The sequence below is a fragment of the Talpa europaea genome (genome assembly GCF_964194135.1).
Source record: "Talpa europaea genome assembly, chromosome: 12".
Classification (NCBI taxonomy): Eukaryota; Metazoa; Chordata; class Mammalia; order Eulipotyphla; family Talpidae; genus Talpa; species Talpa europaea.
Window position 1 is genome coordinate 64,526,595 of NC_140079.1, and position 14,622 is coordinate 64,541,216.

The 14,622-nt window shown below is 33.1% G+C and overlaps 1 protein-coding gene across 1 annotated transcript in view; it reads right to left on the reverse strand.

The window, feature by feature from the left end:
• Positions 1-519: 519 nt before the first annotated feature.
• DCAF6 (DDB1 and CUL4 associated factor 6) overlaps positions 520-14,622 on the reverse strand; it is a gene marked incomplete at both ends in the record, with an annotated part of 95,874 nt that continues 81,771 nt past the window's right edge. Inside the window, 6 exons of the mRNA XM_084251141.1 lie at positions 520-584; positions 3,286-3,391; positions 5,111-5,199; positions 5,780-5,936; positions 8,079-8,217; positions 12,569-12,610. Of these exons, the coding sequence (XP_084107267.1) occupies positions 520-584; positions 3,286-3,391; positions 5,111-5,199; positions 5,780-5,936; positions 8,079-8,217; positions 12,569-12,610 (598 nt within the window). The remainder of the gene's footprint in view (positions 585-3,285; positions 3,392-5,110; positions 5,200-5,779; positions 5,937-8,078; positions 8,218-12,568; positions 12,611-14,622) is intronic.

A 14,622-nucleotide genomic window follows, 5' to 3' on the forward strand; every position in this document is an offset into this window, starting at 1 on the left:
AATCAAAATAAGAACATGTTATTAAATTTAGGAAAAGAACAGAGAGTCTTATGTACAGAAAAATTAGAAAACATGGGTCAAAGTAAGAAGATATTAAATAAAAAGTCAAAATCAGGTTATCTTAAAACCACCAAGTTCTTTACTTAGAAAGCAACAAACATGCAAATGGCAAGTGTAGAAATTTATTTGAACCAACATTTTCACTATAATGAAAATTATTCTTCAACATTGATCCAAGCTCCCACATCTGAAGGTTAGGGAAAATATTGCACTTTGCATTTTCTAGCACTCCGCATTCATGGCAAAAGGTTTTAAAAACATTTTGCTAGTTTTGCTTTACAAACTCTCCCAAATTCATGCACACAATCATTCCAAACCAATGTTAGGTTATCCTCCCCAAAAGGAAAAAACTCCAGAAAATCATAACCTTAAAATTGCACTAATGCTCTGTAAAGAAAAAATATAGTAAATGTCTTATACAAATTTTAGAACGTCTAAGTGCTTGCCAATAGGATCTGATTATTCCTCATCCTCGTTTTCATTCTCCTGACCAGAGCCTTCTGATCTGTCACCCTCCAACCGGTCTGGAAAACACAAGACAGGAGATTCACAAAAAAAGAAATACTTTTATTTTAGTATGACAATTAAAACACTTTTCAATGTCTTTTACTTACAGTTGATCAAAAACATAAAATTTAACAAATTCTTATGTGAAAAACAGTTCATTACTGAGGATAATTTTTGTTTCGGGATAAAAGGAGGGAATAGGATATTAATTTTGACTATTCATGTAATCTAAACATAAAAAGTAAGCAGAAAAAATCCTAAAGATCTTAATATATTATGGTCTACTTCAGTGGTCAGTTTTCAAACTGTTCTTGAGTGTCAGAGTCTAAGGAGGTAGATCAGATGTCACCAGGGGAGAGACAAGGGGAGAGGGCGGCAGGCTGCATGAGAGAATCTGGGACCATTTTTGAGCATCTATGTATTTCTTTTTATAAAAAGTTTTATAATAAATTATCTGCTATGCTCCAGGAATTGTGCTAAGAACTAAGGACACAATGGTGACTGAAAGTGACACAGTCTTCACCTTCCAAGAGTTTTTATAGATTAAATACAGATGAACATTCAATTACAAACTGGTGCATGAGCACAGCATGTCCTTCTGAGCTGTCATGACTTAACCCTGGCTGGCACTCTGCTTGGGATACTTCCGCCCAATTCTTCAGCTATATAGGTGTTGCTTGTACATTTCAATACAATTACTATCCACTTTGTGAAAGTTTTACTGGACTTTTTTAAAACACCCAACTGGTGGAATTATAAGCTCTTTTCTCCACATTTCAGATACTCTTGTATAAACCCTACAATGATGCTCCCACTCAGTTCACTGCCTGTTTTCTTGTAGGCTAGACTGGGAGCTATGGGGGGCCAGGAGCTATTTCTACTTATCTTAAAGCCTCAGGGCCTAGTACAAGAAGTTTAATGAAGGTTCACCCAATAAATGAATATTTATCATGTAAAATGATAATTTACATTAGGAAATATAAAGAAGCTAACAGAAAACTTTTCTCCAAGGTAACACGAGAATGTATGGAAAGGTTAAGGTTAGATATAGGGAGAACTGTTTAATCCTACTGTCAATAGCAAGAGAAGACTGAATCCTGAGGTTTTGTTACCTGTTAACACTATTCCCACTGGATTGGAAGTTAACACCACCATCTAACTGTCCAAGTGAATGAAATGAAATCCCCTCTATGTTAACCCCATTTCAGTGTTAAGGTAATGAGATTATGTATATGATTTGTAACCTGTATTAAACAGATTTTAGCTGATATTATGTAAAGCATTCAGTTAATGGTTTTAAAATAAGTAAGTTAAGATTTGAATAGACCTTCATAGATCATGAAGGAATCAAACACAGTGGCAGAATTTCTGACCAATAAAAGGCTTCGAAGGGGTGGTACTATAAGGTTACACTATTTTTTGTGCGATTTTCTTTCATGAGAAAACAAAATGAAGTTGCTATTCTTCTTAAGTAGATTATCTTGAACAGGAGTCCTCGACACCACTGACTACACTGGACAACCTATTCTGTCCTATTAGTGGACTATGAGGAAGCAATATCCACCTATTTCAAAGGGTTTAGTTTTCTTACCTAAATTTTTTTGGTTGTCACACTATGAATGAAGATATGAGGGAAAAGGAGGGTTAAGAAATGTCATGGCCTTTAAATCAGGGAGTTCAGAGTAGGTGAAAGAATTCTGCAGAGTCCAAAGCAAGCCATAAGGATGTAAGGCCAAGGGTTCCTTACACACATAACAGAATAATTGACAGTGGCTTCCAGAATGAGGAAGAGGGCACAATAGCTCTTTTCTCAAATCCAACTTATTCAACTGCTGCAGAGTCATCTCTCTCAGAATGTAAACCCAATTTCTAAGAAATAAATTAAATGAAAACTTTTGTTCATGAAGTTCTACTGAGGGAGTAAAACTGCAAAGTTGTTCAAGCGACAAATCTTTGGCAACTATAGACTAAGAAGGTCTAAGTAATTATAAATGACCTTTGTAAAAGGGTTGGAGCTGAATGAGGAAAGATTGGAAATGTCTGGCATGATGCCTGATACATTGTAGTACTTACAGATGGTGGCTGTTATTATTGTTAAATGATAGGTAATACTCCAGCTATGAAGAAATTTGATTTATGAAGTCAGTGAAGTGATAAATATGCTTTTGTTTGATAAACATGTTTTGTTTATAGTACTGTATATTTTCTGTTGTTATGAATATAGATTATTCAATTCTTTCTTTAACATTATCTGTAATACACATATTCTGTGTATCTGTGGCACTGAACCTCACAGTTTATCATCTAAAACCAACAAGCAAAAAAACTGAAAAAGATATGCTGAAGTATCCTTTTCAATAATGGCAGTGTGTCATGTTGATTTTTGTCTCAGCTGTGATTAATTTTGACCAAACCCACCATTAAACAGTACTTAATATATTTTACAGTTTATTGTATGATCCTCTCCTCTGAGAAGTAAAGCACAGGTGATGAAAGTTTTTAAGTCTTTCATTTTGGTACTTTTTGATAAATTTAAGTCCAAGAGGAAATAAGTTATTGTACTAAGATGAAGCATTCACAGAATTCCTGGTTCAGATATTAAGCTGCCTTCATTTTGTGATTTAAGGAAATTATATAACACCCCTTCCAATAGATATTAAGTAGTACATGTTTTTCAGATATAATAAGTGAATTTAACAGTACATGGACAGTTCTTACCAGCTCGGATATGATTCAATGAAGCCAACATCCTCAACATGAAAGAGGCTGGAACTGTAATGGTGTTTCTAGTCTCTTCCAGCATGAGTTCATTTCTAGTTATAACCTATGAGGCAAGTTAAGCAACCATGTCAAAGATCGTAAGAGTGACTGGAGATTAGGAGAACAAAAAAAATCAGCAGGTCTTAGGAGAAATGACTACATAAGCTTGCTGTTTGTATTTCCACCTTAAGCTATTCAGTGCCAAACAATTACTTCAACTTGCATTTGAGGGAGTAAGAAACTGGCAGAAAGATAAAGGTCAAATTTTGAAGTTAATCATCTAAGAATTTCAATTAACTTTTACTTGTAATTTGTTTTCCAAAGCAGTCTGTTTTATGTCTGCTTATCATTTTTGGTAATTTTAGTAACATAGTAGTATTAAATTATTGTCCCTGGGTTACTTGACTTCTCTGAGAAAATGTTACTTTGACTGAGGCTAAGTAATATGGGGATGAAAACCTTTTTGACAAATTATTGATGCCTTGTATCTTACGGATGAAGAAAAAGACGGAATGAATATCCATGAATACCTACAGATCTAACATATAACCATGGGCAAAGGAAAAAAAGGAAGAAGGAAAGTAGTGTGAGAGGAAAAAAAAAATGCTAATCTGATCAACAATTCTCCAGTTATATCAAATACATTTTCAACTTGCAAGGGTGTCACCCAGGGACCTTTACAACTTTGCCCCACCTACCTTTTTAGACAACTGAGCTGTTTTCTCACATGAACTCTATCTATTTTCAGCACTCTGATGGTTCATTTATCCTTTCATAATTTGGCATATGCTGTCTCAAATGCTCCTTTGTTCCTTGTCTGCCTGATGAATTCAGTCTAATTTTTATTTCCTCTGTGAGGACTTCCCCATTGCAGTTGTTCCATTTATGAATTCAGGTGTTGTTATTTATAAGTTTCCAAAACACCACACGTACATCTCTGACTGATAATGATCACACTATATTCTAGCTGACTGTTCATGTATCTGTCTTCCCAGGAGTCTAGAAGCTCTGAGGGCATGGTTTATCTTTTCAAATTCATCCCACTGTTTTACATATACCAAGTGTTTCATAAATGTCTATTAAATGAGTGAAAAAATATATGGGAATTGTGCTGTGAATTGTCAACTTTGGTCTAGAGTACTGGCTTCCCAACCTACTAACATTTTTAGCAATGGACTCTTATTTTATTTTGTATTAAGCAGTGTAGCATCAACTCACCCATCCACAGAAGTACAACAGTTAATGGACCTTCATTTTTGTAAGAAATCTTATGTAGAAACTCATAAATAAAAGCCCTGCTTAAAGTTGGGGAGGGGAAAGGCCCAGAGTTCAGGTTTTCTATCTACCTTTCCTTTCATAATTCTGTAAGAAATCTAGAGCTTCATAGAACTCAATGTGAAAACTATTAACAAGAAGCTAAAGAAATTTTAAAATATAAAGGAAAAAATTCTCCAATTATCTGTTCTGCTATCTGGCTACCATTATGGAGAACAGCTATAATAAACTATTCTCTTAAGACAATTTTTTTTAAAGAACAATTTTTCCTAAATAATACATTTAATATGGCAGTAGTAATAATTCATATTCTAATTAGCAAAATGCATTTCAATTTTACCTTTCTAGTTTACAGGCACTTTTTCTAAATTTTTCTTTTTCTTAAAATTTAGCTTCATTGATTGCATTAACTTGTTTATGTTCCAAATTAATATTGAGCTGTTTTAATTTAAAAAAATTTAATAACACAGTGAAATATGGTCTATACTAAGTATAATAAAAATCTTACTTCATCAGCAAGTTTTCGGTTAAAAATCCTTGACTCTTCTAGTGGTGACCAGATCTTTATGTCATAATCTATGCCAGATGAGGCTAGAACTAGAAATAAAATGTACATATTAATATAAAACTTAGAAACAGTCCATTAATTCAAGACATGCATATATGTGTGTATAGAGCAAAACTGAGCAGGAATGGAAAAGGACTGGTACATTTAATTACTAACTGAGAATACTACTTTCACTTTCCTAAAATATAATTTTAAGACCATCTTGAAATCACTCAAATTTCTTTCTTACTCACTGCTCTTTTATGAGGACCTGGGTAATTTCAAATGGAATACAAGAACCACCCAGTGCTCCTTTGTTCTGCTAAATTAATTCAGACATAAAGACTATAAAGGTTCAACTTGGGTAAGTAATAAAAAGTTCAGTGAGTCAAACCATTTAGAACTGAAAAATTTAGAATATTAGGAGAATACCTTTTTAACTTCCATACTTTCTGCCAAAAGCAGGTTATAGGCCTTTTCTGTTTTAAACCTGAGTAGAGCTATAATCGACTCTGGTGGTTACCTACGAGGATAATTTGGATTATTCTTATATTAACAACTAAGAAAAAACAGGAGCTGATGAATCACACTTATGACTTCTCGCCCTTGCCTTCTAAAAGGTCATCTTACTTGGGTCAAATGGATGTGGCTGCAGGCAGTTTACCACATGATTGTCAGCTTCCAGAAGCATTAAATGCTCAGCAGTGTGGCGATCCCAGATGAAGATATGGCCACAGTCAGAGCCACTCATTACAAAGTTAGCACCCCAGAAATTGGCTTCTTTTATCTGAGAGGAGGTTATAAGAAAATTCAAGTCAAAGTCATTAAAACAAGTTTAAAAATGTGTTAGTTTAGAAAATAATAAAACAAATTGAAAAGTCTTTGTCATCTAGTATCTTAAAATCATGATGGATGGAGATTTATCAGCAGGGGTGATATGTCATAAGTAATGAAAAGTTCCCCAATAAGATAGGGATTTTGCTTTGTTATATTAATACTATATTTATATTGTGTGAAATAGTCCTTGGTAAATAGTAAGTACTGAATTAATAACTGCTAAATAAATGAAGGGGATTTGAAAGTTTTGGACAGAAAAATGGAAATACATACACACACACTGAACTTAAATAGTTCTATTTGAACTTTACAATAAGAACAGGGAAAAAATGAATTGTTTCCTTCTGTATTTTGCTTTATGCCAAAAGGTCAAAAAGAACCAAACTTTTTATTAGCTATTAGAAGTTCTCACAAGTGAGAAGGAAATGCTATAAATAAACATTTATTTCTGGGAAGCAATGAAACAAAGGAATATCATGTATTAGAATAATTATAATGACATTTTCAATGGCTGTACCCAATGATTCATCAAAAATCTTTGTACTTTGGATGATTTTTTTTCAATCATTTTATCTGCAGCTGCTATTATGGCATTTTGGGCAAAATAAAAGAGGGAGTGAGTTTTGCTATTACTTGGATCTATTGTATATTTACTTCTTTTCCTGTCTCATTCTTACTCCTATTTTCATCCAAAATTTTAACTGGCAAACTGCAAGAAATATACATTGGCAACTTCTATTAATAATGTATGATTAAATTGTTTTTAGAATGATTAAACTGTTAATATCAAATATTTATATTTTATAAATAAATATACATTTATTTATGAGAGCTAATTATTTTTCCTCCCCAAGGTAACCTTTTGCCCAGACCCTGAAGAAGCAGATTAAAACCAATTCTGTAGGTACTTTTTGCTAATTTAATGAGTGTAAAAGAAGAACAATTTCCAGATATGAATGGTTTGGAGTAACACTTAAACTAATCATCTTGCAAGATTCTTGTAAATAACACTAAAGTATAGATAGAAAAAGTTACTATAATAAATCCTTTCTTGTCAGTCTTGAAAGGGTTACAATTAAAGTTATCTGACTATATTTTGCAATGAATCTGAATTCATATATGCAAATACTTCTCTCCAAAGCCAACAAAGGGTGCTAATACAAGCCAAAAAAAAATCTACCAGAGGGCAGACAGCAAATCAGAGACCAAAAAAGAAGCAATGATTACTGCTGAGTTAAATTTTAAAAAATTGTACAATTGAATATTTTTTATTTTAGTATTTTATATCATTTTTATTTTTGTACAATGTATGCTTTCTCCTCTCGGGTGTAGTCCCTGTAAAATTCCCACCACCAATTCACCTGTGCACCATCACCATAGTCCCTGTGCTCTTCCCTCCCCTGTTTTGATTCTTCTCCTTCCCCTTCCCCTGTAGCATATCTCTGATTTATATAGTTACCCATTAATTTTTAAAAATTTATTATAATTATTATTTTTCCCCCCGATCCCTTATTTGGTTCCCCTATATTCTTCCTGTAAGTGAAACCATCTGATATTTTTCTTTTTCCTTCTGGCTTATTTCACTGAGCATAATCCCAAGAAGGTAGAATATTTTTATAAAAATAATGGTCTTTCACAATATGCTATGAGACTTTAAGAAACATGTTTGGGTAAAAAAGTAATTGTGAGGGCCTCCCTGGTGGTGCGGAGGCGCAGCGGTTGAGCGCTGGGTTGCGAAGCTGCCTGCAGCCTCTGCGGCGCCGGTTTGATCCCTGGTCACCGGCGAGGGTCCCACATGGTGTGCAGACCTCTCCTGCCGTCCGCTGCTCCCCTCAGCAGTGTATTTCGTCACTCTGCCTGTTCTACTCTCTGCTCTGGCTCTGGTGAATTCTCTCACCCTCCCGCGCTTCTGACTGTACCCAGTGCTTGTATAAATAAATAAATAAATCTTAAAAAAAAAAAAAAGTAATTGTGAACATGCAATAATGTTACACTGGGATCACACTACTATATATGAAGATAATCATGATGGAAAAAACATTTATACTAATGAGCTGTAATTTCTTCATAGAATGGCAAGAACATTTAGTACCATTGTCCTGGAGTTGCGATGGCCCTTATAAACCATCTTTACTAGTGGCCTTCTAATGTTCAAAGTATCCAGTTCTTCCATTTCTTTTCTTTCTTTTCTCCGCCTGAAGAACTCCTGAATGCGGGCAACAGCAGAGCGTCTGTAAATTACATTTAAAAGAAAAAAACAAAAATAAATTTAAAAAATTCACAGGCCAATACACAATGAAAATGGGAACATTAAAACATGGTGATGAGTCTAGATATTTGAAAAGTCATCTCAATAAGGCATCTCCAACCAAAAGCATAAAAAGGCAGACACAAGAGTGAGACTACATCAGACTAGTTGAGTTACTAAAACGAAATGTTTTAGTCAAGAGATCACTTAGAAATTTGGTACTGGTTGAGAGAGAAAAGAGAAGAGCATGCGGCACACTGCTTTTTAAAAGGCTATTTTATAAAAATATAAGACAGACAAAATTCAAAGTGAAATTTACTACAAATAAAAGAAATCCTATTCACTGCTATTTTTCTCCCCATAGTAGGAAAGGTAAAGGCATAAAGCAAAACCAAGCAAAGCTAAGGGCAATGTATAATAGCAGTAGGCAAATTACTTATGGCGTGACATTTATTTAAACATTATACAGCAAACAACAGACTAGTCAAAAAAAAAAGAGAGAATATATATGCATAATAAAACAAGGATCTTCAAATAGAATCATTCTACAGGGACTCTACATTGAAATACAGATTTGGACTAAATGGGGGAGGCAGATTTTACTTTCCTAAGATCAGAATTGGTGACAAAACTAGAGACTGAAAAACAATGGGGCCGTTTTATGACTAATTATTAGAAGAAACTTTTCCTAACTCATTATATTACATAACACGTTTGCTAGTTTAAATTTGTTATTAAAACCATTTTGACATACAGTAGACTGAAAATCCCAAACACAAAGTCTACAAATCAGTAAGAAAAACAAACACTGTAATAGAAAGGGAAAAGATATGAGTAGGGAAATTATAGAAGAAAGGAGCAGTTAATTTACCAAAAAAAAGGTGTTCAAACTCACAAAATGATCTCTTTGTATATCTATCAGATAAAAAAGATTTTTATGCCCATCAGAGTAGTAAGAGTACAAGAAAACAGGTACTACTGGTTGGAACCAAAAGTGGTTCCATATATACAAAGAAACTGCACCCTTTTATTGTAAATTTTTCAGTGAAATAGATACATGTACAAGAAAATATAAACTCATATGTGTATAATCCACAAATGAACAAACAGGTCCATGTAACCCACTACCAGTACTGAGAAACAGCATAACCAGAAGTCCTCTCCCAGTGCTTAATTCCCATCATTACTCTCCCCTTAAAGGAAACCACTATTCTGACTTCCAACATCATGGACTAATTTTGCCTGTTTGTGAAATTTAAATGAAATAATACAGTATATATTCTTTTGTGTCTAGTTTCTTTAGTTGAACATTGTAGAGGTCATCCACTTTATTTTAAATATACAATACTACTTTGTATAAATGTAATTTGTCCATTTAACAGTTGATAGAAATTAATTATTGAAATAGCACTACTATCAACAGCTGTTTATATTTTTGGTGAACACATGTACATGGTTTTGTTGGGCATATAGATCTACAAGTAGAAATGGTGAATCACAGAGTGCATGTCCAACTTTAATGGATCCCCCTAAACAATGTTTCAAAGTGGGTGCACCAATGTATACTCCTACCAACATTAGAGTTCCAGTACAATGTATTTTTTGAAGAGAAAATAAATATCTATTTAAAATTTTTAAATGTATTTGCTCTGAAGCTGTAATTTTATTTTTGAAAAATGTATACTGTTAAAAAACTTAAATATGCAAGTACATATACTCATTGAAGTACTTTTTTGAGAAAGACTCGAAATACTCGAAAATGTTCACATAAGAAGGACAGGTTAAATAAATTATGGTGCATCCACTGGCTGGAGTATTTATGTCACCATTGCAAGGCACAAGGAAGATTCATAAGCAACTACATGAGAAATGTCAGTATTAACTGATGAAACTGAGGTACAGGTAAAGAAAGAAATTTTCAGGGAAAAATTTATACATGCACAAAAAGGCTCTGCAAAACCAGGCAACAAATTGTTAATACTTTAAAAACAAGTATGTGAGCACTATGTTAACTACTACTTTTTCAATAACTCTACAATAAAAAGGTACTGATATTTTCTTTTTCATAAAAGCATACTATAAATTTTATAGGCTTATTTTAAGTGTTTAAAAACTATCCTATGCTATATATATATATTTTTAAGGGGTCTTCATATATATTTTGAAGTTAGATATAGTTAGAAATTTCTGGACAGAAAGTTGGTATGTTTAATTCACTCTCATGATTTTCTGACTGGGAGATAAACCTGGGAAGGTTTAGGACTTCAAATGCTTCAAAAGAAACAATCAATATGAATAGTTCTCTATTTTTATTCTGAAATGGAAGTAAAGAACACTCTGAATCACTTAAAAATTAGTAAGAAACCAACGAAGAAAAAAATTCTGATGAAGAAAGTATCAGGTGGCAGAGGAAACAGAAATAACCTTGCAGACAGCCAAAGACTTTAGGAGATATGAATAGAAAAAGAATTGTATGACAAGTTAAAAATTCAGATGGAAGTTCAAATCATTTAAAACAAAATGTGTGCCTAAACTGACAGTTGATAATAATTAAGACTCACTGTGGATGGTACCAGATCATAATGCTCACTCCATTTAAAAGTTTGCTTTACCATATGGCCAGTCTACTGCTTATTGTTTGGTTTAACTATCCTACTAAAGAATAATTTTAAAATCTAGATCTCAATCAATCCTAAAAAGTACACAAGTATAGGCATGATAGGATAATTAGATAAGTATAGGTAAAACTGGATAATTAGAAGTAAAAAGTGGGAAACAAGTTCCAATACAGTTATAGCGAGTAAGTTTAAACAGACTAAATTCACCAAAAGAGAGATGTCCAGGATACATCTAGAGCATGAGGATGACAAGGAAAGGTTTTAAGCAAAGGATATTGTACAAATACAAATCAAATGAAAGATGGCACAGTTTTATTAACACCAGACAAAATAAGATAAAAAGCAGTGTTAAGGACAGAGAGGATTACTGCATAAAATAGTAAGTTCAATTTACCAGAAAGGTAAAATAATTTAACATATGTTTACCCAATTTAAAAAAAGCAGAAATGGTTTGAGTACCTGGGGTAAAGATATAAGTCAGAAAATTAAAAAGTTCTCTCAAATTCCATTTTACTGTCATTTAATTAAAAAGTGGTAATAAGCAATAGACCAATTTGCAAAAAAGTATTTCAAATATGCCTGACTGTTAAAACAATCTTAAACCACCAGGACACAAACAAAACCAATGATGAGACTTTTATAATAGAATCTTCATGAGATCAGACTTTACCCAGGTATTTCTACATATTTTTATAACTTTTTGGCTTATTTCATTATTTCTGTATTCTCCATAGGGAATTCTATCAATTTGTATATCTCTGATATTTGCCCAATGTTTTATATTCCACTTTGTTTTAGAAAGTAATGATAAATGACAAATATGCCTTGAGAATTAGGTACAAGGTTGATTTTTGTCAACAAACCAGATATTCGGTAGATGAATAATGGGAGTGAGGTTCACTTTAAAGTTATACTTGATGATGTATGATATCCTTATTTATAAGAAAATCACTTTCTTTTTAAGACCTTAAACCTGTGCACAGAATTAGACTCAAGGCCATGTTTAGACACTGATCTCTAGAAAAAGGAGTAATGTGAACAGTAACAAAAGTTGCAACTGGGGCCTCCCTGATGGCACAAGGGGTTAAGACTCAACCTATGAAGCTATCTGCCGCCACTACAGCACAGCACGAGTTTCATCCCCTTCCAGGGAGCTATCCACATGGTGCAGCAGACCTCTCCTATATCGCCCTCTGCTCCCCTCAGCAGTGTATTTCATTCAGTCAATCTGTCTGTTCTGTTCCCCTCTCTGTCTCTGGGGAATCCTCTCACCACCACCCCCACACCTCTGGCCTGTACCCCAGTTCTTGTATGCATAAATAAATCAATCTTTCTTTAAAAAAAAGTTGCAACCGTTATCCTAATCAAGTGGTTAAAAATAAAAACATAAATTGCATTCTTCCCAAAAATATTCAAAGCAAGTAACCAATATAAAGAGCATGATTTCAGACTACAGTTATTTTGTCATTTGACACACTTGAAGTGAACAGCAGTTATACCTGCATACAGGAAATTTATTTTCATTCTAGTTCCATGCAGTGCATGCAGCTAAATATAGTTTGTGAAAAGCAACCTGCTTTACAATGCTTAGCACTTTGAGTTCAGTAAGTTCAAAGAAGTATTAACTGTTAATAGGAAAGGTGGTTAGCTGTGGATAAAGAGGACCTGGCAAATTCATTGTAACAAAAAATGAAATGAAGGAACATACTGAATTACCTCATTATTCTATCACCTATTGTTGTTCCTCTGATATTAAATCTAGTGAAGGGAACACAATAACTAAAGTCACTCACAAAAACTTTAAAGAAGGAAATATTTAAAGCATTAAGTTCACCACTTTTATCACTAATGATCTAAATTAAAGAAAAAATACTTTGGTTGCCTTTATGATTCAGGACATCATGTGAGAATATGTCATTCAACTAAATGTTTATGAGGAAATTAAGAAAACAAAACACTCTTAAAGAAAGAAAGAAGACATTACACTTAAACCCTTTTATCTTTGAATAGATTAGACCTAACACTGTTAATACAGGATGTAGGAACTGTACTGACTCCTATTATCAATACCATCCCTGGAACATCCACATCACGATCCGCAAAGCTGAACTGTTCTTTTGAGAAAAAGAAAAATTAAGCTATGAGCTGACTCATTTATTCTAACATTAGACTACATAACATGTAACCAAAAAATAACAGAGCTTTTAACTTTCTAAGAGTTGATTTTTTTCTGTGATTACTATTTTTTCTTTAATTTTCTTTAATAAAGAGTAAACTTGAATCATTAGAAATACAGAAAGTAATTGTGATGATGATTAAATAGATAGTGGCAAAATTACAGAATGAAAACAATTTTGGTTTTAAAAATGAAGGCTACATTACACATAGTTCAGAGTAGTTCATTTAGGAACCAAACTTCTAGGCAGCTGAGAAAGTTTATAAGTGATTGTCAGGATTAATACCTTTAATCTTTACCAAAAAATTATTAGACATCTCAATTGAGTCTATAAGTAAAAAAACGACTCAAGATAGGACTTCTCTAGGAACCTTACTCATATGGTTGTCCTTTTATCAGAGAGCAAAAAACCTCTTGTTTTGGCAAGAGGCAGAGCTTACCAGTCAGGCTATCATACCAATTACCATAAGATGGATTTGGCATTATGAAAAGCTTATTTAAAGATCATCTATTAAAAAAACAAAACAAAACAAAAAAACCCTGACCACTTGCCTTTTATTTCAAGTGCATATGTCAATGTTTCTAAATCTAGCCAAATAAAATGTTTCTAAATCTTAATGATATAAAACCACTACAGGGTCATATACAACTTTTACTTTTTTAATACCATGATTAGAAAGTATGTTTAATTATTATTTACTTATTCAATTTAGTTTCCATTTAATGTTTTATGTTTTTGCCCTACACAAAGTTAAAGGGGACCAAATATGTGGTGATTCATAGATTTCATTGCTCCACACTTTTGATATCTGCCACTAGAGGCATTTTACCACAGACTATGGCTTGGGTTCTCTCTATTAAATTGATTTACTACAAAGCAGGAATCAACAAACTATGGTTCTTGGGCCAAATCTGTTTTTGCAATGTCTCACAGACTAAGAAGAGTTTTTACATTTTAAATAGTTATGTAAGCCCCGACAGAATAGCCTCTATTTTGCTGCTAGGCTAGCAAAGTCTAAAATATTTACTATCTGACTTTAAAAAAAAAAAAAGTCTGCTACACAGAGTCTCAGGTACATTTATACCGAGACTAGCTACAGTTAATGAGAAGAGCATTCCATTTAAAAATAGCTATGTTAGTTGTTAGGACCTTAATTTTAAGACATTTCCTTCTCATGCTTGAACCCAACCCAAAAGTGAAAACCTGGGTCATGATTATTATCAAATTATACGAAGGGAAATCCTTTAAAAAAATTATTTGCATTGCAAAGAACTGCTTTGATATTTCTATTAAACATGTATCAAAAATGGCTTATCTATAATCTTTTTAATTTTCATTTTAAAACTTAAATTTGGGACAAAATATTAAATGATCTACTATACAGTTCTTCACACAAATTAAAGTCCAGATTTAAGTATATACTTTTACCATTTTAAAGTCTGGGTCCATTTCTCTGTACAATTAACCAAATTAATCTTGACTGGGCTTTTGAAATGGCAGCAATGAAGGCCCTTTAAGACAAGTGTCCTTTTAGCTGGGCATTTCATCCCGCATAGAATGCCTCCTCACACTTGAAAAACCAAATGGTGTGAT